This window comes from Phyllobates terribilis, unplaced genomic scaffold (assembly GCF_046119375.1).
Source record: "Phyllobates terribilis strain yellow unplaced genomic scaffold, ASM4611937v1 Scaffold_7__3_contigs__length_470593459, whole genome shotgun sequence".
In the NCBI taxonomy this organism is placed as follows: domain Eukaryota; kingdom Metazoa; phylum Chordata; class Amphibia; order Anura; family Dendrobatidae; genus Phyllobates; species Phyllobates terribilis.
The window spans coordinates 265687417-265714471 of record NW_027362767.1 but is presented as its reverse complement, the minus strand read 5'-3'; the positions used below and the strand labels follow the sequence as shown (position 1 = coordinate 265714471).

Sequence of the window (27055 nt, the reverse complement as noted above, 5' to 3'; positions counted from 1 at the left end):
CTTATCAAATAATAAGGCACCAGGAGAGGATGGTATCCCGGTAGAGGTTTACAAAAAGTATAGCAAATATATTCTTCCACAATTGATGGAGGTTTACAATGAGGCATTACAGAGTGGGAGCCTTCCACCGTCCATGAAAGAGGCCATAATTGTAGTGATTCCAAAGGAGGGAAGGGATATATATGCTGCTCCCAGAATCTTATCGCCCTATTTCATTACTTACGGTGGACATTAAGATACTGGCAAAGTTACTAGCCAATAGGCTTAACAAAGTAATAACATCCTTAATCCACCAAGACCAGGCAGGCTTTATGCCAAACATGTCAACAGCGATTAATATATGTAGACTGTACTTAAACCTTCAGCTTCCCAACAATTCTAGGTCCTTTCCTAATCAAAATAACAGCTACAGGGCTATAGCATCTTTGGATGCAGCCAAAGCCTTTGACAGTATAGAGTGGGCCTTTCTGTGGAGTACACTGTCACACATGGGATTTGGGAATACATTTATCTCCTGGATTAAGCGTCTTTATTCTGCCTCCCCAAGCCAAAATTCAGGTTAACAGCCTTAAATCAGATATGTTTTCCTTGCAGAGGGGCACAAGACAGGGATGCCCACTTTCTCCACTGTTGTTCGCCACTGCTATAGACCCGTTGGCTGCAACAATTCGCCTCTCCCCAAGGGTTCAGGGATTCCCTTATGGGGACCATCAAGAAAAAAAATCGCATTATATGCAGACGATATACTTCTTTTTATAGATAACAGGCCAGAATCATTGAGGGAAGCCATGGCAATTATTAACAACTACGGCTTTTTGTCAGGCCTCTCTATTAATTGGGGTAAATCAGCGCTTATGACGGTGGGAACTAAATTCTCAAATGAAGCGATGGAAGAGGGACAACTTAAAATTGTCCACTCATTTAAGTATCTTGGGATTAACATAAGCGAGAATATGGAGAAGTATGTATCTCTAAATATTGACCCCTTTAAGTAAATTCCAAAACAAAATTGCAGCTTGGTGTAAGTTGCCCCCGTCAGTGATAGGGAGAACCAATCTAATTAAGATGATCCTCATGCCACAGTTAATGTACCTGCTGCATAATGCACCAATATGGCTTCCTACAAGTTTTTTTATAAAGTTAATAGAATTTTTAGAGACTTAATATGGAAAAAAAAGGTGCCAAGGATAAAACTTTTGACCCTGCAGAGACCAAAGGAGGATGGAGGACTTGCGGTTCCTGACCCACTGGTGTATTATCTTTCCTCACAATTACAGCATTTGAGGGGGTGGGAGAGCCCGGAACTCCCATCCTCATCCGGTAGAATGATTAGGCATGTACTAGGAGAAAGCTACCTAGTGGACGCTCTGGAAGGACGAAGATTAAGGAACTACGAGCTAGTGGGAGGAACAATCAGAGGGATTCATAAAATATGGTCTAAAGTTAGATGATGGGCATGGTGGGATACTCAAAATACTCACCCATATGGAATAATTCTAACTATCCAGAATTTGATCCTCAAAAAACGAGGTAGTAATCTTAAAACTAAATGGGAGCAAGACCTGGGCCCAATAGAGGAAGACACATGGGATGATATGTTACAGTCCATACCACTAGTGTCGACAAGCGAGGGGCAAAAACTTTCGCAGTACTATCTGATTCATAGAGTATATAATACCCCTTTGCACTTACACAATTTTGGTTACAAAAATGACTCAAACTGTTATAGATGTGGTAATCCTGGTGCAGATCTATGTCAAGTAATGTGAAACTGCCCTAAACTTAGGAGATTCTGGAGGGAGATTCTAGATCTTGTGTCCAATGTGTTTGAATGTGAGATTCCCCATGATCCTATTGTGTGTCTATTGGGATATGTAAATGGTTACCAACTGAAGAGGCCCATCAGATAGCTATCCTCTGTCTACTATACCAGGCCAGGAAGCTGATAGCTTCGTAATGGAAAGACAATGAACCTCCAAACATAAAAAGAATATATCCCTAAAATCAACAATATACTTAAACTAGACATATGTATACCAGAGAAGGGGGAACCCTCTTAAATTTGAAAAATTGTGGGCACCTTGGTTGGATTCTCCGGGCCTGGCCCCTATGACATTAACATGGTCAAGAATGTTAGCGACTGCATTGATTAGATAAATCAGTTTTGATTGTAATATAAATGTAATGACTCCAGCTAATTGATAATTAGCAGATTGAGAACAAGTAGCTAAATGAACTGTGTATATTAATAAATAAGGGAAAGATAGAAAGTGACGAACACATCTGATACGTAATAAAATAAATCCTTTTATTGCATGAGAAACAAGTTTTACAATGTGAAGAAATTGGCAGTGTCTATAAACTGTTTCTCCCCTTTAAAGGTCGAAAGAGCCGGCGGGAAGGGGTGGGAGTTAGGGGGAAATTTCAAAGGATGTGATTGTCACCTTACCTGTTCATGTTGAAAATGTTTAAATAAAAATTATTTGATTTAAAAAAAAAAAAAAAAAAAAAAATCAGACTTCAAAAGAAGATCCCTGTAAAAGTCCAGAACCCAGACTAGAAACTTAAGTAAATTTAGACCCCTATATGATACCAGTCCCTAACCATGACCTTCAAATTAATCTAGACCCCTGAAAGGACATTCAGAGTACAAATCAGACCCCTAAATAAATTCACTTACCATATCACATCGCTAAATAAATTCATAGATCAGACTCCAAAATTCTGGCCCAACACCTCAAATTTAATATCAGTCCTCAGACCAAAACCCCCTACATTTAGACACCAGAAGACTCCTGAATTAATTCAGACTACCAGATCGCTAAATAAAGTCATAGACCAGACCACTAAATAAAACCATATTACAGAGAAGACCTCAAAATAAATTCAAACCCCAGACCAAACCCTTAAAATAAATTCAGAGCCTAGATCAGAACCCAAAATTTAGACTCAAGACCCCAAAATGTAAGCAGCACCCAGAAAAGACCCTTTAATTAGATTAGACATCTAAATTCAGACCAGACCATAAATTAGATCAAATATCAGACCCCAGATCTTGAATAGATGTACTCTACTATTTGTGAATGTTTTGCATGGGCAGTAATACCCAACCGGTGATGGGACATTACTGGCGCAGTCTCCACAGTACCATGCTCTTCGTGTATATTGGGCACTCACCGGTTGATGCCACACAGGATGGGCTGCAGTCCAGCCCAGAGTTGCACGAAGGCTGAGAATTGGCTGCGTGGGTTTTCTCCGTCGGCCTCGCTCTCCTGGGCTCTGCCCTCTTCCCCCTCTCCAGTGGCGTTGGCATTACTGCTGGTGTTGTAGTTCCAGTTGGTGGAGTTAACCAATGAGGGGCTGGCTTTGCTGGCACAGGCCCCTTTGGGTAACAGCTTGGCCAGAGCGGAGAGTATATCCACGTCTTTGAGGATTTTCTCCACTTGCAACAGGTCCCCCAGCAGAGAGTGCAGCTGGTGCTGTGTTTCGGTGACATTTACCTCGTCGAGGCGGAGCTGAAATAAAAGTTGTAAGCCATTGGCTCCGGCAGCGACTACAGTGCCCATTGGAGCAGAGCTATCAAACATTACAACCCTCTCTGTTCTACTGCACTGCATGTGCCAGTCTTCACTGCAGGTTCATGAAACAGGAGGATCAGGATGAAAAGAATTATAAATACCGGGAAGTATATACTTTATTACGGCAGTTATGAGAGGGTCCCAAGATACAGAATATCACAATATTAAACAGCAGGGAGCTGGTGGTCTCTTAAGGGAATGGGTCATCAGAAAATTACCTATTGTTTTTATCAGGCTTGTGTGTTATATGTATTTTTTTCTTTACTTCTTTCTTTAGCATTTTTGCAATGTTTTATTTTTATATCATAATTTTTATAAAAAATTAGAAATCTTGCAATTTTCACCCCGGCCACACAGGCTTTTTTTTAGTTTACTTCCAGATTCAGAAAATGCACATGTACATTAATGAAAATGGTCGGATCTCGACCCCATCTAAGCATCTAATGAGCGTGTGCAAAGGACATATTGAAGGGAAAAGGAGGAGGTGAGTTGTGTCATCATCACCTAATGTGAATGATGGATCCAGTGTTATCTACTGTATATAGAGGTGTTATTTGCCATTATACAGGAGGAGGTGAGCTGTGACATCTCTATCGTGAACGGTGTATCCTGTCTTATCTACTGTATATAGGAGGTGTTGTTAGCCATTATACAGAAGGAGAAGGTGATCTGTGATATCATCTATTGTGAATGGTAGATCTTGTCATAGCTACTGTATACAGAGGTGTTATCAGTAATTATACAGAAGGAGGAGGTGATCTATGACATCCCCTATTGTGAATGGTGGATCCCGTGTTATCTACTACATATAGAGGTGTTATCAGTCATTGTACAGGAGGGGGAGGAAATGAGCTGTGATATCACCTATTGTGATATCCACAGAATGGTGGATGCAGTGCTATCTACTGTATATAGAGGTGTTATCAGCCATTGTACAGGAGGAGGAGGTGAGCTGTGACATCACCTAATGTGTGAATGGTGGATCCTGTGTTATTTACTGTAAATAGAGGCGTTATCAGCCATTGTACAGGAGGATGCGAGTTGTGACATCTATAGGGAATTGTGGATCCCATGTTATCTACTGTATATAGAGGTGTTAACAGCCATTGTAATCCTACCTGTGATGATAATGAACCTGCTGAAAACTTCATGAAAGGACAGGAAGTACAAGTCAAGTTTAAAATAGCCCCAAAAGCCAGGGTGTAAAACTGCAAGATTACTATTTTATTAAATAAAGATCATTCCATTAAATACTGCAGCTTCCTATGAGAGGGAGGTATATAGAAGTAGACACTGTCCTTGAAACCTTGATAAGGTATGGAAGCCTTGGTTTTATTCCATTTGACTCACATTAGTGAGGAGGAGGATTCTCTCATGATACAGTATGTGATACTGGGTGCCTGACATGGGGGTCTTGTGGTTTTGGCTAAGATATTAGACCCATGGTGTGTTAAGGTTAAACTTTGCCAGACAGTATTAACGAGCAATGAGAACTGCTGTTTGTTCTTTTCTTCTATGATGTAACCTTGTTATGTTGTACAATCTTCAATAAAACAATTTAAAATTAAATAAATAATTATATTAAAAAAAGAAAAATAATAATTGTCAATAAATAAATGTACCACAAAAAAAGGAAGCAATATTTTGATGACACAATCCCTTTAAGAAGAGATGGTACAGGAGTGGTTTACTGTTATTGCAAAGCATCTGCCCACGAGTATGGGGTAACTGGAGTCACTTACCCGGCTGACAGTTTTCTGCATGTCCACCTGTTCCTTCAGTTCCCCGGCCAGCTCTTGGAAGCGCTCGGTGCGGGCGGGCTCTCCCCCAGCACATACGGTGCTCTTATAGGAGCTCAGCAATGGACGTTTGGCTTCAGATACCCCCAAGATGCTTCCGAGCTGATCCAGGCTCCCTTCACATGTCAGGGACTCCAGCTCTTTAGGAGTGAAGAGAATTTCCTAAAAAAAAAAAAGACTCGTCAACAATATAAGCAGCTTCGTGTCGCATGCATCCAGCCCGCCCTGCCTCATGCCATACCTCCAGCTCCTTCACCATAGCCCGAGGATCGTAGCTTTCAGAGGACGTATTGGGGATGGCGAGGCCAAGTGCAAGGGTCAGGAGCCGCAGAAGTGCCAGTCTATGGGAAGATTTCAGAGGATCTTGGAGCGCCTTGTGTATTAATCCTTCCTGGAACAATTTCCATTTGCCTAAAATGTTCCCCTGTAAAAAAAAAACAAAAAAACGTGACAACCAGGGTAACAATCCAGGAATTGTAATATGAGCAATTGTTCAAGTGATTACATACAACTAAGATATTGACCCTTAGAATCCCCAATCATCCCAAAAATGTAGGGGCCACAGCATGAAATCAGCATCTTGGACCCCTACATCTTCACACCTAGCTGGGCAGGAAACTGCAGCCGGCCCCATTCACATGAATGGAATTGTACCACAGTTGCCCTGCACAGGAAAAATGACCCACGATCCACCATTCACATTAGGGAATGTCACAGCTAACCTGCTACAATGAACCACCTAACTCATCCCACAAATGGACCCAGCTCCCCAACAGCTCGTCCCACAAATGGACCCAGCTCCCCAACAACTCATCCCACAAATGGACCCAGCTCCCCAACAACTCATCCCACAAATGGACCCAGCTCCCCAACAACTCATCCTACAATCAACGCCTGAAACCCTCCAACTCATCCTACAGTCGACATATGGGATCCCCCCCCCCCCCCCCCAACTCATCCTAGTATGGACACCTCATATCTACCCCGCCCACCCCCCCCAAACTGATCCTACGTTCACCACCTGGGACCACAACTCATCCCATGATTGACATCTGGGACCTTATTGGTCCTCTTGGCCCTACATCTTGACATTGATCTGTGAAGGAAACTGCCGCAGGCTCACTTAAATGGATTTGTGCTGCAGTTCCCCTCCACAGCGGGTACCTGGGAGGATGGGTCACGGCACTATCAGTCATGTAGCCTTTCTAGTCTCCAGATTGGTTGGACTCCCAAAAGTTGGATCCTCACTAACTATAAAGAAAAAGCCTATTCTAGCGATATGTCATCCCCTTTGTGAGATACTCACTCCTATAAAAAAAAAGAGAAGTGAAAGACATCAGCTTCCAGGCTAAAGGGGTCTTCTGCCCAGCTTGGTGCTAGATGTCCATGAAAGCCAGTGGTTTACAACCTGTGATCTTCCAACAGGTAAAGTAGGCATTCAGAACATGCTGGGAGTTGTAGTTTCAGAGCATCAGGATGCAGCAGAGCACTGACAAACATCAATGGAAGTAAATGACGCCCCGCTACAAGCTGCTTATAGGGGTTGCCATGTTGGGGGAGAACACTCACATGGAGATTGAAGATTTGCCCCCCTGCTGCCGTGGCTGCGTCCCAAGGGCTCTTCCCAGGCAAATCATCAGTAGGCATGTGCAGAGAGCTGAAGAGCAAGCGGTAAACCTGAGGAGGCAGAAGTGCCAGCTGTTAGACTGGGTAATGTCATGATGTAGGAAAAGAGGGAGGCTTCCCCAGCAGCACAAAGTATTTCAGGAGAGGATTGTGCCAGTCACAGATGAAGGCATACATGGTACAAGGAGCATATTTTTAAGATGGGAGGGAGGGTGTCTTAGAGCATAATGGACGGAGCAGGGCCCCAGCAGCACAGAGCATTTCAAAGGAGCAAAGTCCACCTGTTACAAGTGACTGAACCGTACAATTACCTCTTGAAGGTTTATACTGGAGCCGGCCAGTAAGTCAACAACATTACTGGGCAAGGAGAGGTTGGACTGGAGGAAATCCCGGAAGTCCGTTTTGTTTTTCACTACCGAATCCAAAGTAAATCCTGCAGTGAAGAACACACGTCAGTTAGGGGTCATAGCACGATGCTCATTTCTAGCATAGGCATCTGTGTACCCAATTCTGGACATAAGAAAGGTATAAAGATGTGCAGAGGTGCAGACGTAGGCATCCCTGGGCCCAGCAGGGACTGAGCAGGTGCAGGTGTATGACTGTGCCGGCATGGGCATGGCCTGACCAGCTGGATTAGTGGCAGACCTGTCAGTCCCTGTACCTGACTGCCGGGGAAAGTGGTTCTCCAGGGAGCTGTGGTCGCTGCTCAGCGACTCCAGGTGATTCTTCAGAGACTCCAGCTCTTCCCCCAGCCCCGGCCGCTCCGCATCAAACAGGTTACTGTTCTCCACCAGTTCTGTCAGCCGGTCCAGGAGCTGCGTGACCCTGCAGGAGGCAGAACAGGGGCCATTACACACCCATATATTCATGGCACCTACACCAGGCTCATCATGACAGCGCCCGAGACACAACCGGCTACAGCCGATTATACTGCCTGCTGAGCTGTGTATCTAATCCTATCTTGTGTGATCCTGCCTGCTGAGCTGTGTATCTAATCCTATCTTGTGTGATACTGTCTGCTGAGCCGTGTATCTAATCCTATCCTGTGTGATCCTGCCTGCTGAGCAGTGTATCTAAGCTCATCATGTGTGATCCTGCCTGCTGAGCTGTGCATCTAATCCTATCTTGTGTGATCCTGCCTGCTGAGCTGTGTATCTAATCCTATCTTGTGTGATCCTGCCTGCTGAGCTGTGTATCTAATCTTATCTTGTGTGATCCTGCCTGCTGAGCTGTGTATCTAATCTTATCTTGTGTGATCCTGCCTGCTGAGCTGTGTATCTAATCTTATCTTGTGTGATCCTGCCTGCTGAGCTGTGTATCTAATCCTATCTTGTGTGATCCTGCCTGCTGAGCTGTGTATCTAATCCTATCTTGTGTGATCCTGCCTGCTGAGCTGTGTATCTAATCCTATCTTGTGTGATCCTGCCTGCTGAGCTGTGTATCTAATCTTATCATGGGTGATACTGTCTGCTGAGCTGCTGTGCATAATTCTATGTGATGCTACCTGCTGAGTGTTCATAGATGACTGCATGTAATAGTCCAGTAATCGCCATAAAGGGATCGGACATTTTTGGGAATTGCCTGGCATTGCATGGTCAGGGATATTTCGGGAGGAGGTGAGTGTTTGGCTCAGGACGACCACTACTCACGTGGAGTTGGTGTACTGCAGGAATCCGTACTCATCTCTCTGGCCATCGGGACACAGGGACTGCATGACCGGAAGGATCCCGGCGGAGGTGAGAGGTGCCGCAGTGTAGAAAGCTGCAAGACAGGACACAGGGTGAGAAAGCAGCACAGGAAGAGACACAGGACAGACACTGGCTAGAGAGACAGCAAAGACCTGGACGCTAGTCATATTAAAGTAGTGATTAAAGGGAAAACACAATCACAGAACCCTCCATCCCCATCAACTACATACCAGCAGCAGAAAGGTTAACAGGTTAGTAGCCATCAGGGTAAATTTTAGATAGGGCTATGGGTGCTACCCTACAGCGGCCCCACCTTGCGTGCGTGAAGGCACGCGCTACCCCCACAGCGGCCCCACCGTGCGCACGTGAAGGCACGCACTACCCCACAGCAGCCCCACCGTGCGCGCGTGAAGGCACGCGCTACCCCCACAGCGGTCCGAAGGCACGCCCTACCCTACAGCGGCCCCACCGCGCGCAAGACGGCACACCCTACCCTACAGCGGCCCCACCGCGCGCAAGACGGCACGCCCTACCCTACAGCGGCCCCACCGCGCGCAAGACGGCACGCCCTACCCTACAGCGGCCCCACCGCGCGCAAGACGGCACGCCCTCCCCTACAGCGACCCCACCGCGCGCAAGACGGCACGCCCTACCCTACAGCGACCCCACCGCGCGCAAGACGGCACGCCCTACCCTACAGCGGCCCCACCGCGCGCAAGACGGCACGCCCTACCCTACAGCGGCCCCACCGCGCGCAAGACGGCACGCCCTACCCTACAGCGGCCCCACCGCGCGCAAGACGGCACGCCCTACCCTACAGCGGCCCCACCGCGCGCAAGACGGCACGCCCTACCCTACAGCGGCCCCACCGCGCGCGCGACTGCACAGGCTACCCTACAATGGCCCCAGCTCACAAGAGGGCGCACTACACTACAGTGGCCCCCGTGCACGATACCAGACGAGAAGGCGCGCTACCCTACACAGTGCGCACAGGAGAGAGAGTGGCACTTTACCCTTTGAACCTGGGCAAAGGGCAAGAATTTTCATATCACTGATAAGATGATGCACAGTTACTGATGTATCAGTTGCGGAAGGGAAATGTAAAATCTGGAATTATGATGACCCCACCATGACAGCAAAGCAGAAGCAAATACTCCACCTGTCAGAAGAAGTGAGGCATTATGACAGGAAGAAACGGCATTACCACCTTCATGTTACACATCACCTTTGTGTCTCTTTCTCTCTAAATTCTCTATATCCTTACTATTGCTTTTTGTTAAAAACTAAAAAGGCCAAAATTGAAAAGATGCAAGCCGCCATTTTGCGGTGGTTTGAGGCATGGCGTGTATTATAGGCTGGCACACTGGGAGAAACACCCAATCTGCCAATCAGGCGAAATATGTGGCATCCAAGTCCGGCTGTAGTATTGAGAACACAAAAGCCACGTCAACATGAAGGTGAAAGGCCTTAAACTAAAATCGTTTCTACGACCCGAAGGCAATCCTAGAAATTACGCTGGACAACTTACAGACTGCGGCATGCGATGTGGAGTCACACAGTGACGTGGAGGAACGAAAATAAAATAACGGCATGGAAAAGGGGGAAAAAAGGCAAATAAATAAAGATTCAGCAATGTAAGTGTTCAAAACAAATCACAGATGTCACACTTATATGTGGTACATTCAATAATGGGGATAAGGGCCAATCTGTGACCCTAATAGTGCTCTTGGTCAGATGGTACCAAATTTCTCCACCCTCCATCAGTGAGCACTGTGACAATACAGCGTAAAATATTAATTATGCCAGACATACGTTCTGATGGCAAGAGCAGCATACCTTTATTTTTACGTTGACTCTTTAATCTGCGTTTTTCTTTAGTTGATTAACACAGACTATTATTTGCATAACCCTGAATGCTATCTGCTCTTTGATTCTGAAACAATGATGTGTATTTACAAGAGCCCCTGTGATACAAACTATGTAAACAGATTAGCTAGAACAATGAATGTTTGCTAGATATGTTAAATACCATACTAGGATGTTTGCCAGTCAATCTTGGGGGATGAGCTGTGGATACTCAAGCCCTGTGGAATAATATCAGCCCTGCTTCTTAACTTGTGGATGTGCATTTAAGAAGGTACATTTGTTTTTGCAAGAGTCAGACTTGAGCCCAGAGAAGCAGAGAGAGTCTTGGGACAGAGATTCAGGCGGACTTTAGAAAGAGAATGAGAAACATCCTTCAGGAAAGTAGATGGATTGCATGGCATTAACCAAAGAGACACAGATGCTGAATTCTATATGATTCTAGCCTAAGGGTACCAGCCCTGACTGGAAAGATTTGGATCTGCTCCATGAACCATCAGAGAGACATGGATACATTTTGGGGAGTCAAGGAGAGGACGAAGAAGTCACCTGGCCCCATGGATATGTTGTTTTGGGGTTGCTGGGAGGGACCCACCGGTCGCCTGGCCCCATGGAAACTCTTGGAGAGGCCAGATTTGGACCCTCGGGTCTCCTGGTCTTGTACCTCGATGGACTGCTAGCTTCTTAAGCTTTCCGCTACCTCCTCTCTGTGGAGGCCCGCCAGAATCAGGGGGCCACTTGTTGAGGTAGTTGGCCCTGGAAGTCTCCAAAGTCGCAGCTGTTCTATCCCAGGCGGGTCAGTGGAAGGGTGAGACTGCGTAATGTTATACCATCTTGGGTATTTGCTGGGACTGTTCTGTGTGTTTATTGTCCGCTTTGTGGTTCAATAAAGTATTGCCACGCTGTTTTACCATCACCCTGTGTTGTCTGAGTAGCGCTACGCTCACGGAAGACCCTGGGTCTTCACAAGCACGAACATCAAAAATCAGTACTGTCATTCCAAAAATGTTTGCAACTAAGTACTTTTATTTTTCAGCGCCATTTTCAAGACATCTGCTTGCTGAAAGTGAATGGAAACATGTCTATCTGTTTCTGTTCTTATAGCTGAGGGTTTGCATTGGTCTGCACCATTTTTTTTTTAAGCTAAATTGGGCAGTGCACATTTCAGTCTAGTCCTGGATTCCAGGTGGTAACCTCCATTGACACATTGCACATTGTCATGAAAGCTGTGTGAGGAGGTCAAGAAAGGTTTTTCCGCCTCTAAATTGTCACACACCTGTCCTTGCGTTTTCACTTGGGTAGAAGAGGCAAAAGTTGTGTCTCCATTGCCTGACTGTAAGGCTGAGTTCACACCTTGCAGCTGCAGTGCAAATTTTTATTTTTTTACGCAATTGTGGAAACGCGGTGTGGTATATTTTTGCAATGATTGCAGCAAAAGAAAGAAAAAAAGTTGTGACCAGAATTTGTGAACGCTTCCTAATGATAGGTTTGGTGTGGAACTTCAGCTTGTCAAAATTTTGCAGCGTTATACAACACTAACTAACCACATGAGATACGGACAAATGTCATCTACACACTGATGACATTTTCCATGTGGAACGGAGCTGTGGTGCATGTGATTTATTTGTGTGGATTCAGGGCAGATTTCACCTTTTGCAGTGGAAAGGGTGAAATCTGCACTAAATTTGCAGAAAAATGAGAACCAAAATCTGCACTTTGCATGAAGAATTTGCTGCAAACAAGCTGCGAAAAATCTGCACCAAATATGCAATGTGTGGATTTACCCTAAAGATATCAATAAAGGAGTGGCCTTATATATACTGTCAGAAACCATAGCATGAACTTCTGAAAGCGGGTGTAGAACGAGCATTACTGTATCGAATACAATACAGAACTGACACCCAGCAGGTTTGGAGAATTTTTTTTAAGACCTTTGACAGGGAAGGTTCACCTGCTATTTTTAAAGAGGAATTTCTGACCCTGTATTTGATAATCTACATTGACACTGCAGGAATGCTGCTGATGTAGCAGAGCTGGGTGATGTCATGCGGGTCTTAATGAGGTCCTGTCGCCACTAGTGAAGATATGCAATTACACAGTGATATAAGAGCAGTGTTACACTTTGCCCGCTAGAACACCTTTCCATGGCAGCTGGTGTGTTAATCACGTATTAATATCTCGCTAGCGGTATCCATCATGACCCGTATCTGCAGATTAAAGGCCTACTCCACTCTAAGGAAATTCGGGGAACATTTACATGACAATTGCTTCTTTTTTTCCATTGCATTTTTTTTAGTGCAGTTTCTTATTTTGCAACATTATACGCGTGTATATTTTTCATCTGCCATTTTTAAGTGCTATAAAAAGGCAGAAAAAGTCAATTCACGAAGCACCCTGCATTTAAAAACAAAACAAAAACACAAAAATCATGCGCAGCTCAGTGTCTCTGCTGCTTGACAGGCTGAGCGCTCGTATCATGCCAGCGTTCAGCATGCAAAGTAGATGTAGCAGAGCTAGAGTCGTCTATGGACAAAAGGATTATCATCTTCACGTCGGGGACATGTGAGGAATATGTTGCTTTATGATTTTATTTTTACACGGGACATGGGCTTCAATGGATTGGGCGTAAAAGTATGTATAAGTGTTTTTTTTTATTTTTAATTCAATAAAGAAGTCCTTATTTCAAATAAAGGACTTTACTCTGGGTGTTTATTTAACAATTTGACTATGGGGTTAGTAATAGGGGCATCTTCTAGCCACCTCTCCATTACTAACTCCTGGGCTTGATGTCAGCTGCCAGTACAAAGCAGACATCAACCCTATTACCCCACTTTTCACCGCATCAGGGCAAGTGGGAAGAGCTGAGGCTAAGCACCAGAATTGGCGCATCTTCTAGATGCGCCTTTTCTGGGGCAGCTGAGAGCTGATGTTTTTAGTCTTGGAGGGGGCCAATATCCATGACCCCTTCCTAGCCTATTAATATCAGCCCGCAGCTGTCAGCCTAGCCTTTGCTGGTTATTATAGGGGGGCCCCACGTCATTGTTTGGGGGGGTCCCCCATTTTAATGACCAGCAAAGGTTTAGTATACAGCGGTGAGGTGATATTAAATAGCCTAGGAAGCTACATGGGTATTACCCTCTTCCAGGCTATAAACATCAGCCTCAGCTGTCCGCTTTCCCTCTGCTGGTCAATAAAATTTCAGGGGATCACAAGCCATTTTTTTTTTTCAGAAATGTAATAATTTATTAATTAAAATACATGTACAATCGCAGATGAGCAGGCAATCATAGAACAACATTAGTCAGAGTGCAATCCGATTTTTTATTGGATTGCATTAGTCAGTTTTTCTCGCAAATCAGTATGAGCCCTTACCATCACAAACTGGACCTGTCGTTCTCGCATTGCGGTAACAGCATCACACATGCCGAGTAATACAGTGTGGAGGTAACGTGGTTATATTTGTGATCAATTAAAGTAATGGTGTAGGGGCCAAAGCTGGGGTGGTACCTCGTGGATCCGGCATTAAACCTTTTTTGTACCACTATTGAGTCCTGTGGTATGACCCATAAAATATAAGTGCTCACTGAGAGAGGGCGAAAAATGTGTACCATAGTTCTCCCTGATTTTTTTTTTTTTTTAGAACTTTAATGACCAATAAAATACCTAAAAAAATAAATAAAATAATCTGATTTGTGTGGAATTCATAGCACATAACATTTATTTTCATGCAATGGTGAAATTATATCTCTCAAAAAAACAAACAAACATACATTCTTCTCTCCCTCAAAACAATCTAAAATCAAATCAAAATTTTTACTAGTGTTTTATAATGGACTTGTTCAATAAACAAAATGGATGCCATTTTATGAGTAACAGCGATGTAGTAAATAGTAGACAGGGGGACAGATATGGGGCCCCTTCACTACTAATGACAGTGCTGAAATCTCGTCTTACCAGGTGAAGGTCGGGATTTCCAATCTCAGCTGTCAATACAAATAAAATATACCCCGAAGCTCCATTATATAATTAATGCCGAGAACTGCAGCCACAAAATATCCCTGCACACGAGTAATCCTCGAGTTATGTCCGTCTGTAAAACGAACGGATTGATATTCTAAACCCTTCGAATCTAAAAAAAAAAAAAATTACCCTGCCTAATGACAAATCAGGGGGAAAAATGTAATAAATAAAAAAATAATTTGGGTGCTAACCTTGAATTGAAAAAAAGTAAATAAAATAAAACATGCTCTGTCAATTATTAGGAATTCAGAAAGACAATGGATGTGGCCGCCATTTATCACAGCAAAGCTGTAATTCATATAAAAAATAAAAAAAGTGTGCAAAAGTGATGTTCAAATGATTTTGACAGCAAGATTTGCGAAGACCGCCCACAAAAAAAAAAATTAAACCTGATGGACCTCATTATACGGCCGACATCACTCATCCGATATTCACAATACAATTATGCACTGCTAGGTCCAAACTGGCCATGGGTCTCATCAGTCCAGACAGAGCAGTCCGTACTTGTGCCATGAATACTGGAAGTGTGAACGCGGCCTAAGTCAATGAAATGCTCCTTTAGGATTGGAAACCATGACGATAGCTTGAGCAGAACCTAGAAACATACTAATTTCACAGAATACAAAAATGGCTGCCACTTTACACCCGTAGCAACCTAATTCTACCTATTTTAACATCCAATTTATTTTGGGGTTTAATTGTGAATTCCTTATGAATATAACAAATATGGCGATGCTAAATTAATTATTGCTTAGATCAAAAAATTTATTTAATTTTTTATGAACAAAAGATCGTTATAATAGGCGGTCATTATATAAAGTGACATTATAATAGACGGCGGCTTTGTTCTACCCGTCATTGTGGCACAGCCTGGTGCATACAGGTCACAGGTGCCAGGCTGAGTGCCAATCATTGATTAATGAAACAAAGGCAGATAAGCGGTTTTACATCGTTGCGTCGTCTGTGACCTGAATTTGCTTCTTTGTGCCCGCCATTGAGATCATATGCCCGCATGTGTCGTTTAACCCCTTGTGGTCACACGCCTTACCTTCCTTCACGCGGATTGTGGGCTTTTTCTGGCGTAGTCCAAGCAAGATGAAGAACAGGACCAGAGGGATGAAGATTTCGAAAGCCAGGACCCACTGCAAGGGAGACAGAGCAGTATAGATGAGAATGGTGACTAATACAGATTCTGCAAACTTCTGGCAGTACGGCATCCGCAGCAGGTCAGACAGTTATAGAAAAGTATAGGACACTGACTATCAGGTTAAGGCCACAGCTCCCCCATTAGTATTTGGTCAGTATTCGGTCAGTATTTTTTCTCAGGAATGGGTGATAAATGCAGAATTGGTGACTTGTTTCTATTATACCTTTTCTCTGATTGTTCCTCACCTGGTTTTGGCTCCCACTCCTGAGAAAAAACACTGACCGAATACTGACCAAATACTGATAGTGGGGCCGTGGCCTAATACAAATCTGATGCATAGGTCACAATATGGTGTTGATACAGCACGTGCAAGCCGAGACAGACTGCAATTTTTATGGTGAATTCTATGTCCATTGAAGTCAATAGGGGCCTACTGAAAATTTTCCATTTTGGGGTACACATCATTATGACATCTACCATTTTTCATGATCATTAAGCTTAAAAAAAAAAAAAAAAAAAAAAAAGAAGAAGTGGACAATTGACAGGCATATATTTATTAAAATAATGACAGCCATGCAATTGGTGCAACTCACTGACTAATAAACAAAATTCTCTGCTTTACTCCACCTCAAGAAAAAGACCACACAAAATTAATTAAGACTTTTTCAAAAAAGTCATACGATTTAAAAAGGCACACAACAAATGATTATACATATATGACACAGAAAAATCACATAGTGGCTTCAGACACAGCTAGGCCTCATCGCCATAGCAACCAATAAGAACTTAGCTTACATCTCCAAAACCGCTTTGGAGAATTGAAACAAGGGCTGTGATTGGTGGATGTGAATGCAGAAAGGAAGAACAAAATGTTGGTCAAGTTCTCTCATCTATAACAATTTGCTGCAAATGAGGATTTAGTCCTGGTTGTAGGAGGACATTTTACATTTTCTGTGTCAAGATTTTGCTTCCCTCCCAAAGTACAAAAGCAAACAAGCAGCATAGCAATAGATACAAATATTTATATTTTCAACTCCAGCTTACAGCCCTATAAAGAGGCCATGACGTAGGACGTATACTGTAAAGAGTGTGTTCTGGAGGCCATAAAGCTTTATTGTGCTACCACTTCATGACTGTCAATAGCAATGTTTGCAATCCTGTCCTTAAATGCTTTGTGCTGCTATCAGACTGGTAACTCTCTCACATTACCACTATCCGACCTCAGTTACATAAACAAGTCACTGAAGAGCAAAAGCTCTCCTGAAAAACTCTGTGCTGCTGTGGACACTGCTCCTTCCATTCTAACTCTATCTGTGAACCTCCACAAGATTAGCATACACTGCTCTTGACCCTACTGTATCTGTGGACACATCACCTCCAGTCTCTATACTTCCCGGTCATAAACCAGCCAGCTCCCTTCCCTTAGTAAACATAATAAAATCCCTTTGCCTGCCTGTATTAACCTCCAGGGCAACCACCTAAAACAGTAAAAGAAAAACAAAAAACTATCCGCATGCCTCCTAACATGTCACAAATGATGTGAACCAGCCCAAAAGGAAAACTTCACCCTAAAAAAAAAAATACAAAAAAGTCCTCAAGTCGCCATCTTGGACAAAGTCACCTACATGGGTAACAGTTACTTGGCTGCAATCAGATGAACCCACAAGAGAGTCTGTCCTGGCGATATCCAGACATGTGCCCCAATTCAACATATGCATTTTGTTTTGTCCTTTATATGCTGGAAGTTTTTGCCATTTCTAGGTTTTTTTTGCTTTTCAATTTTGGCATTTACTGTGTGAGATAAATAAGATATTCTGTTAATTTGGACCGTCACGCACCCAGCAATAGCAATTAGGTTTATTTTTTCAGATCTAATGTTTTGGGGAAGAAATCGACTGCCTGATCAGCATTTAAGACATTGCCGAGTTTTTAGTCAAGAGATCCACAACCAGTCCAAGTACAGAAGTCCTTAAACTCAGGTGCCGGATGTATAACGCCGCTCCTGAGCGCATGTGCGGTATATGCCACAACTTGAATTTTTGAGCCAAAACCTGATTAATATTTCTTGTGTTTTTTTTTTTTTTAATATTATATATATATATATATATATATATATATATATATATATATATATATATATATATATAATAAATAAAGAAGATATGAAAACACAATAAGCTAAATACAAATGTTTTAAAAAAAAAAATTGTATGAAGAAACAAAACTAATATAAACATGAAAAAGGCATAAAAAATAATTAATTCAATGTATAATGCATACTAGAGTCAACCGGAGAAGGATCAATGTCCTGTTCCCAGCGTGCTCTGTGATGCAGGGCTGATCTACAGCTCTGGGGTCTGTGTGCACCATGTGGCGGGCAAACAGAGCAGATGTTGGGAGTCATGAAGACTCTGTACCGAGGCTGCGGAATGATCACAGATATTTCCACCCACAGACAGTGTGTGACGCAGGAAGCAAGGACTCGCCATCTCCTCCCTCAGGCTACCAGAGACAAGCTGCATTGATAAACCCTAATCGTGGCTCACAGGAATCTATGACCCATTTACACTAAATGATGGAAAGGAGGGAAATCAGTCCCAGTGTCCAAAAAAAAACAAACATTAATAGGTCTCTCAAATACGTACAAGTATGCTAGTTTTCCATTTTAGTCTTTATATCTGTTTCTGGGAAAGCTGGGTGACAAACAATATGACCGCCAAAACTTTAGTTGTCATGCAGAAGATGACAGCTCATGCTGCACCGCCTGGATGGACAGCTGTCAATCAATATCACCCCGCTGCTCATATAATGAGACGTATCACATTCCACCTTGGCTTTGCCCAGCTCCAGCGAGCATGCCACGTCTAGACTGCGTGCCCTTCTCAGAACAAGGGGACAATTATAAGGGGCCGCCTGTGATAAACATCCAGGCACCGACACTGGAGACTTTTATCTGGGAAAGAAAAGGGATTTCTATAAACTCCAGTTCGCACCAAGCACCATTATAAGAGCCGAGAAAGGAGCCGGGAGTCACATGTTACTGTCTGAGCTTGCGTTTCATTGTAACAGGACATGTGAGTCAATGAGCTCCTGTATCTGTAGAACCTTCTAATACCCTTAGGTCCTGAGTCATCATTTGAGTTTGTTTTAAAAAAAAAATTTAAAGTAGTTCTTTTTTGCCTGGTGGATTTTGAGACAAATTAAATCAAAATACCGCACAATGTTGGATATTTTTGCATATTCAAAGAAGCTTCTTTTTGTGTGCTTTTGTACAGTTAAAAGTGGCTCAAACGATTAAATGCTGCATGTTAAAGATATATATTTTTTAATGTATATTTTTCATGGGTCCATTTGTACAATGAACTAAATTATAATATTGCATCAAATTACTGATCTGTAAAACCCAGACACGTTAGGAGATCAATGTACCAACACCTCAACCACAGTACAGAAAAAAAAAAAAAAAAAACACCAGGGGCTGGGTAAGTGTAGTGTGTGTATTTGTGGCAAAAAAATAAAAAATAAAAAAAAAACATAACATTTTTGTTCTTTCCAAAATCAATTGGCTACGTATGCCCGTATTAAACAAAAGAGACAAAAAGGCACAAAAAAATAAAAAATTAGGAAAACAAAATTGGCCCCTTTGTGTCCGATTTCCTCCACATTCCCAATATTTCTGCCTGCTTTCAGTGATGGAAAACAGTATCAGAACTTGAAGTTTTGAAGTTCATTGGCCGCAATGCAAAATATCCAACACAGTCCCCAACTATCGCCGATCAACAAAAGTATTAAATCACCTTATATTAGCCAAAGAGACCTTTAGAGTCCATAGGCGTCAGGTCCCGGAGACAACTGCACCGCCTATAGTTACTCCCTAGACGGGAAACATTTTTTCTCTATATAGAGAATGTGAAAACCTGTAATATTGCACCCTGGGGGGCTTGTTAGAAATTTGGACAGTCCAAACTGATACAATGTATCAGTGCAGGAAAGATGTAACAAACTAGCAGGACAGAAGCTGTGTGCAGCTGTTGTGTTTAACTGGATTGTAACAGTCTTTAAACAACACTAGGTCAGGAATGGATATTACAGTCATCATTGAATGTAAACACAAATGTTTTCATTCACTGACAACAAGCAAAGATCCCCAAAACAGTGAGGGAAAACTGCTTGCTAGCAGTGAATAACTACTGCATGAAGAATAAATAGGTTTTAACTCCAGTATTAGGTTTAAACTAGTAAAATTGAGTAGTTTGAAAAGTTACAAAAAGTTTCATGCAGAGTTTAAAAATAAAATAAGAGGAGTTTCTCTTTAAATCCCAACACAATATTCTCCACAGTGTGCTAAGCAGTACAGTACTAGAACAGAGACTATGAAGGGGACCTTTGTTAAGCCCCCCATCCCTCTCCCCCTTGCCCTTATCTATGGAGCCCCCCAATCTACTCAGCAGTGTGTAGGAGGTGAGAATAACTAGGATCTTGTGCCTCCATGTAACCTCAATACTGGCTTTGTATTTCATTCAATGCCCTAAAATTTTAAAAATCCATCATTAAATTCAAATTTAGTTTGAATCCAGATTTAAAGGACAACTCTACTCTGAATTAGTCATTTCCTTCTAATGTCTCCTATACTGCAGTAACAACTAATCCATCAGTGACAAGCAGCTCCGTTTTATAATGGAGAATTGCCCAGAGCTAAATGTAAACCTCTGCTGCATACAAATTATGAGAACAGGTACAAGGAACGTTTAAAGGAACCCGTCCCCACTGCCATAGCCCTGTAGATTAGGGGATCTAAAATTGTTCCTAATCAAAGAACCCAAAAAAAAAAAAAAAAAAAAAAAAAAAAAATCACACAAGAAATGATCCACAGAAAAAGCACACAGGGTCAAAATAAGTAAGCCCCCACCCCTGTGACCCCATCTGAGGAGTCCTCAACCATATGAGCACGTCAACAACAGAGGACATTTCTTCTCACATATGGATCCACATGAAAGGATTTATTTACTTTAGACTAAAAGGGCTCCCCACTATAATAAGCTACTCTCAAGTCCTTTACAGTAGGGACACGATTTGCGTGACAGCCTGCGTATACGTCTAAATTACGTTAATTAGAAACATCGGCATCCCCTCGTTACACGCCCACTGTTCGGAACATTGGATTTCAATGAAGCGGCCAATAAATCAGGAGGGTTTGCGCGTCTGCAGAGTCCCCTGCTCTCTCATCATTCACCGCTCTGCAATTGAAGCTTAAATCAATTGACTGCAAAGGCTGCTCAGGCCTCCGATCGGTGCTGTCACGCAGATCCTTTACCATTAATGAGATTCTATTATTATCGCAGGAAAATACCAATGTATGCAAGGGCGGGTTTATAGAAATGGGGCAACAAGCAAAGTAGGGTGATCCCATGTAATACCACCACCATATAGTCAGGATAAGGGCTCATATCCATCATCCTTAAAAAAATAAAAATCAGTCCGATGTGGTTCCTGAAACGTTGAACGAGTGTCATGAAAGTGTCATGCGAGTACAATGTGATTTTTCTCATCTAGAATTCGAATGACATGAGAAAGCAATCCGTATGCAATCCGATTTTAGCATTAGCTTTTACATAGAATAATTCTCTATATCATTTAAAGATTGCTTTTAAGAATATTTAGTTTGAAAACATAGATAGAATATGTGAGTGAGATATATAATCAGTGCTTTGCGTGTGTAGCTTACTGTACATGTATTTAAACAATAAATTAGTGAAAAAAATGGCATGGGGTCCCCCATAATTTTTATTAACCAGCTGGGGGAAAGCCGACAGCTGGGGGCTGATGTTTATCGCCTGGGAAAGGGGTAATACACATGGAGCTTCACCAGACTATTAATATCAGATCATAGCCCTTACTTGTTATTAAAATGGGGACCCCCCCCCCAAAAAAAAAAAATGTTGTGGGGTTACCCCAATAATAACCAAAGGCTAGGCAGACAGCTGTGTGGCTGATATTAATAGGCTAGGAAGCGGCAGGGCCCCTGGACCATCAGGGGGGCCCACTTGCCGTCGTGGCCTGGGCCGCTTCCCCGGCATCTATGCAGGACCTCTGGCGCTGTTTGATTGCTGTCACTTTACCAGACATGGCCATGCCAAGTGCGCTGTGCGGCTGTGTCTGGTAGTAATGACACGGCAGGGTCGGCACTGCGACTTTAATTTTGCTTGTGTGTCGCGCCTACCGCATCATTACTAGCAGACACAGCCGCACAGCGCACTGTGCGTGGCCATGTCTGGTAAAGTCCATCAAACAGCACCAGAGGTCCTTCACAGTTGATGGGGGAGCGGCCCGGGCCCCGACGGCGAGTGGGCCCCCCTGATGGTCCAGGGCCATGTCTCTGACAGCCATCAAACACACGCCGGCAGCCCTGCACAGCCACATATCCGAGGAGCTGGACGGGAGACAGGACGGGGGCAGGTGAGCGAGGCTTGTTGCCAGTTTCCCCAAATTACAAATATTTCTAATGTGTATGTGTGTGTGCATGTATGATGTGAATATCTCTGTATGTCAGTGTATATATATTTAGGTCTGTTTTATATGTGTTTTTAAGAATGTGTTCAAATATGTATGTATGTCTGTATATGTACATGTTTGTGTATGTGCGTGTCTGCATATTGTATATGTGCATTTCTGTGTACGTGCATGTTTGCGTACCGTGTGCGTGTCTTCTGCGTACCGTGCGTGTCTACATATGTGAAGGATTAGGGAACATCCTGGGCCATGTGTTGTATATCTATATTTCTCCGCCATATCTGTGCATCATGAATCGTGGTATGTGTTAAAGGGGCCCACAGAGAGTCTTTTACCCGGGGCCCACGAAAATCTGAAGCCGGCCCTGGGAAGGGGCCATGGATATTGGCCCCGTCCTAGACTAAATACATCAGCTTAGCCGTTGCTCTTCCCACTTGCCCTGGTGCGGTGGCAAGAGAGGTAATAGTATTGGGGTTGATGCCAGCTTTTTATTGACAGCTGACATCAGGCCAGGTGTTAGTAATGGAGATGCGTCTATAAAAGACGTCCCCATTACTAACCCCATAGTCATATTGTAAATAAAAAGCACCCAGAATAAAGTTCTTTATTTGAAATAATGACACAGACTCCTTTATTGTAATAAACACTTCACCTCCCTCTCTTTTACCCAATTATTATGGAAAAAGGACAAATAATAAACCACCATGTTCCGCACCTGTTCGACGAGAAGATAATTCATTTGTCCCACGACGAGTCTGGCTCTGCTACATCTAGATGTCTTGCTAAACGGTGGCATGATGCGACCGTTCAGCCTGACATCCAGTAGAGACCCTGAACTGCGCGTGATTGCGAGGCACTGATGCAGCACTGTCACGTAAATAAGGTGAGCGGAGTTCATAGCCAATGAACTCCGTTCACCTCACTGAAGTCAGTACGAGCATGAGAAATATAGTGCCAAAAGGATAATGCTACATTATACCACAATACAATGCTAGGATAATACTCATATATACAGCCCACATACTATTACCACATAGCGCCAAAAAGATACTGCGACATAACACCGCCATACAGAACCAGGATAATACTGTTAAATACAGGCTACATTCTATCGCTATATAGTGCCAAAAGGGTTCTGCTACGTTATACCACCATACAGTGCTAGGGTAATATTGATATATACAGCCCCCATACTATCACCATATAGTTCCAAGACCATATTGCTATAAACTACCACAAGGATAACTGATATACAGTATACAGAACACATACTACCCTAGTGATAAGATAATACTGCTACATTCTGTCATATTGTGCTGAAATATGGAGCCAAGATAATACTGATATATAAATCTCACATGATACCATTAAATAGTGCACAATATCACTATATAGTGCCAACATTATACTTCCAAGAGAATACGGCTATATACAGCCTATTAGAGTCCACGTCAGTAATCCATTGCCACCAGACCAGAGCCCTATGAACCTCCCATCTTACACCACATCACCAGTCAGCATGACAATCATCAGAAGAGGGGCCAGTGATAAGCCGACAGGTAGGAGATGGTCCATAGGGCTCTGGTCTGGCAGTCATAGACAACAATCAACATGGACGATGGATCAGGAATCTTCAAATATTTTGAATCAAATCTCCAGCCCACATAATACTATGATATAGCGTCATGATTATAATTCTTTAGTCAGCCCAAATAATACTGCCATATGGTGCCAATATAATACTGCCTTACACAGCCCACACAATACCATATATATCCATATAAAGCCCACATTGTAATGCCATATACGTAGTGCCAATATAACACTGCCATACACGCAGCTCATATAATACCACCATGTATTGCCATACACAACCCACATAATACCACCACATAGTGTCAAGATTAAAGAAGTACAAATCGGCCTACATAATACAGCAATATAGAGCCAATATAACGTTGCCATACACGCCCTACAATACACTGCAACGCTGTGACTAATCTTCGCTAGAGTCCTGGATGGCACCTCCTTTCCTGCAGACCTTTGGGGAATATATTGATGCATACTGGCTGTAACCCAGCTTTCCTAGAATCCAGAAAGGCAAATATGACTGTGCACAAGTAGAAAGATTTATTCTCAGGAATTCAGGAAAGCCAGGTGGCAATCCCACTAGGAATTATGATGTTAGCCATATTGGTTGCCACCACTCAGCTTTCCCGGGACCTGATAGAACTAAAAAAAATGCAGAACTACAGAATTCCAGCCATCCCCTGCATGAAATAACAGGCACTGCTCTATAGACTGGAGGCATTCGGTCATTATGGGTCCTATCCCTGGGGGCGACATCCTGGAGGAGCAGAAGCAGCTGCTATAAAAACAAGCTCCACGTCTCAGGGGGCTTCTTACACAGCAAGCAGACCATTAATATTTCATACCCTGACATCAGTACCTGCAAAATATCATGGGCCTGGATATGCTGCCCAGCTTTATTTGGCTGCTCTGTCTTGGTTATGTAGGAGTTTAAAGAAAGGATAACCTACTGAATAAGGCCACGTTCACACGTTCAGTATTTTACATCAGTATTTGTAAACCCATTTCTATGTCAAAACCAGGAGTGGAACAGAGGAAAAGTGTAATAGAAACACATCACCACTTCTGTATTTGTCACCCACTCCTGGTATTGGCTTACAAAAACTGATGTAAAATACTGAATGTGTGAACTTAGGGTAATTTGCAATTCAGGAGTCTCAGAAAGTTAGACAACAACTCCACTGTGAACTACAGGTGCTTCTCACAAAATTAGAATATCATCAAAAATTCATTTATTTCAGTTCTTCAATACAAAAAGTGAAACTCATATATTATATAGAGTCATTACAAACAGAGTGATCGATTTCAAGTGTTTACGTCCAGTTCTGGGCACCACATTTTAAAAAAGACCGACAAACTGGAGCAAGTTCAGAGAAGAGCGACCAGAATGGTGACCGGTCTGCAAACCATGTCCTATGAGGAACGGTTACAGGATTTGGGAATGTTTAGCTTGCAAAAAAGAAGACTGAGCAGAGACTTAATAGCTGTCAACAAATACCTCAAGGGCTGTCACATTGTAGAAGGATCATCTTTATTCTCATTTGCACAAGGAAAGACTAGAAGCAATGGGATGAGACAGATTAGATATTAGAAAAAAACTTTTTGACAGTTAGGGTGATTAATGAGTGGAACAGGCTGCCACGAGAGGTGGTGAGTTCCCCTTCAATGGACGTCTTCAAACAGAGGCTGGACAGACATCTGTCTGAGATGATTTAGTGAATCCTGCTTTGAGCAGGAGGTTGGACCAGATGACCCAGGAAGTCCCCTCCAACTCTACCGTTCTATGATTTCTGTTAATGTTGATGATTATGGCTTAGTGCCAATGAAATCACAAAAGTCATTATCTCAGTAAATTAGAATAATTAACAAAAAACACCTGTAAAGGCTTCTGATGCGTTTAAAAAGGTCCCTTAGTCTGTTTCAGTAGGCTCCACAATCATGGGGAAGACTGCTGACTTGACAGATGTCCAGAAGGCAGTCATTGACACACTCCACAAGGAGGGAAAGCCACAAAAGGTCATTGCTAAAGAAGCTGGCTGTTCACAGAGTGCTGTATCCAAGCATATTAATGGAAAGTTGAGTGGAAGGAAAAAGTGTGGTAGAAAAAAGGTGCACAAGCAACCGGGATAACCGCAGCCTTGAAAGGATTGTTAAGAAAAGGCCAATCAAAAATTTGGGGGAGATTCACAAGGAGTGGACTGCTGCTGGAGTCATTGCTTCAAGAGCCACCACACACAGACGTATCCAGGACATGGGCTACAAGTGTCACATTCCTTGTGTCAAGCCACTCATGACCAATAGACAACGCCAGAAGCGTCTTACCTGGGCCAAGGAGAAAAAGACCTGGACTATTGCTCAGTGGTCCAAGGTGTTGTTTTCAGATGAAAGTAAATTTTGCATTTCATTTGGAAATCAAGGTCTTGGAGTCTGGAGGAAGAGTGGAGAGGCCACAATCCAAGCTGCTTGAGGTCTAGTGTGAAGTTTCCACAATCAGTGATGGTTTTGGGAGCCATGTCATCTGCTGGTGTAGGTCCACTGTGTTTTATCAAGACCAAAGTCAGCGCAGCCGTCTACCAGGACATTTTAGAGCACTTCATGCTTCCCTCTGCTGATAAGCTTTTTGGAGATGGAAATGTCATTCTCCAGCAGGACTTGGCCCCTGTCCACACTGCCAAAAGTACCAATACCTGGTTTACACACAACAGGATCACTGTGCTTGATTGGCAGCAAACTCACCTGACCTTAACCCCATAGAGAATCTATTATAGAGAATCTATGGGGTATTGTCAAGAGGAAGATGAGAGACCCCAGACCCAACAATGCAGACGAGCTGAAGGCTGCTATCAAAGCAACCTGGGCTTCCATAACACCTCAGCAGTGCCACAGGCTGATAGCCTCCATGCCACATGGCCGCATTGATGCAGTAATTGATGCAAATGGAGCCGCAACCAAGTATTGAGTGCATTTACTGACCATACATTTCAGTAGGCCAACATTTCGGATTTTAAAATCATTTTTCAAGCTGTTGTTATAAAGTATTCTAATTTACTGAGATAATGACTTTTGTGTTTTCATTGGCTGTAAGCCATAATCATCAACATTAACAGAAATAAACACTTGAAATAGATCACTCTGTGTGTAATGACTCTATATAATATATGAGTTTCACTTTTTGTATTGAAGAACTGAAATAAATTAACTTTTTGATGATATTCTAATTTTGTGAGAAGCACC

The 27055-nt window shown here is 42.9% G+C and overlaps 1 protein-coding gene across 1 annotated transcript in view; it reads right to left on the bottom strand.

The window, feature by feature from the left end:
• The window catches only part of ABCA2 (ATP binding cassette subfamily A member 2), a 74886-nt gene that overhangs the window by 37986 nt on the left and 9845 nt on the right, over nt 1–27055 (bottom strand). The window contains exons 2-9 of the mRNA XM_073640622.1: nt 15623–15716; nt 8653–8764; nt 7665–7828; nt 7315–7436; nt 6947–7054; nt 5619–5801; nt 5321–5539; nt 3178–3515 (exon numbers count right to left, since the gene is read on the bottom strand). Coding sequence (XP_073496723.1) covers nt 3178–3515; nt 5321–5539; nt 5619–5801; nt 6947–7054; nt 7315–7436; nt 7665–7828; nt 8653–8764; nt 15623–15716 — 1340 coding nt within the window. The remainder of the gene's footprint in view (nt 1–3177; nt 3516–5320; nt 5540–5618; nt 5802–6946; nt 7055–7314; nt 7437–7664; nt 7829–8652; nt 8765–15622; nt 15717–27055) is intronic.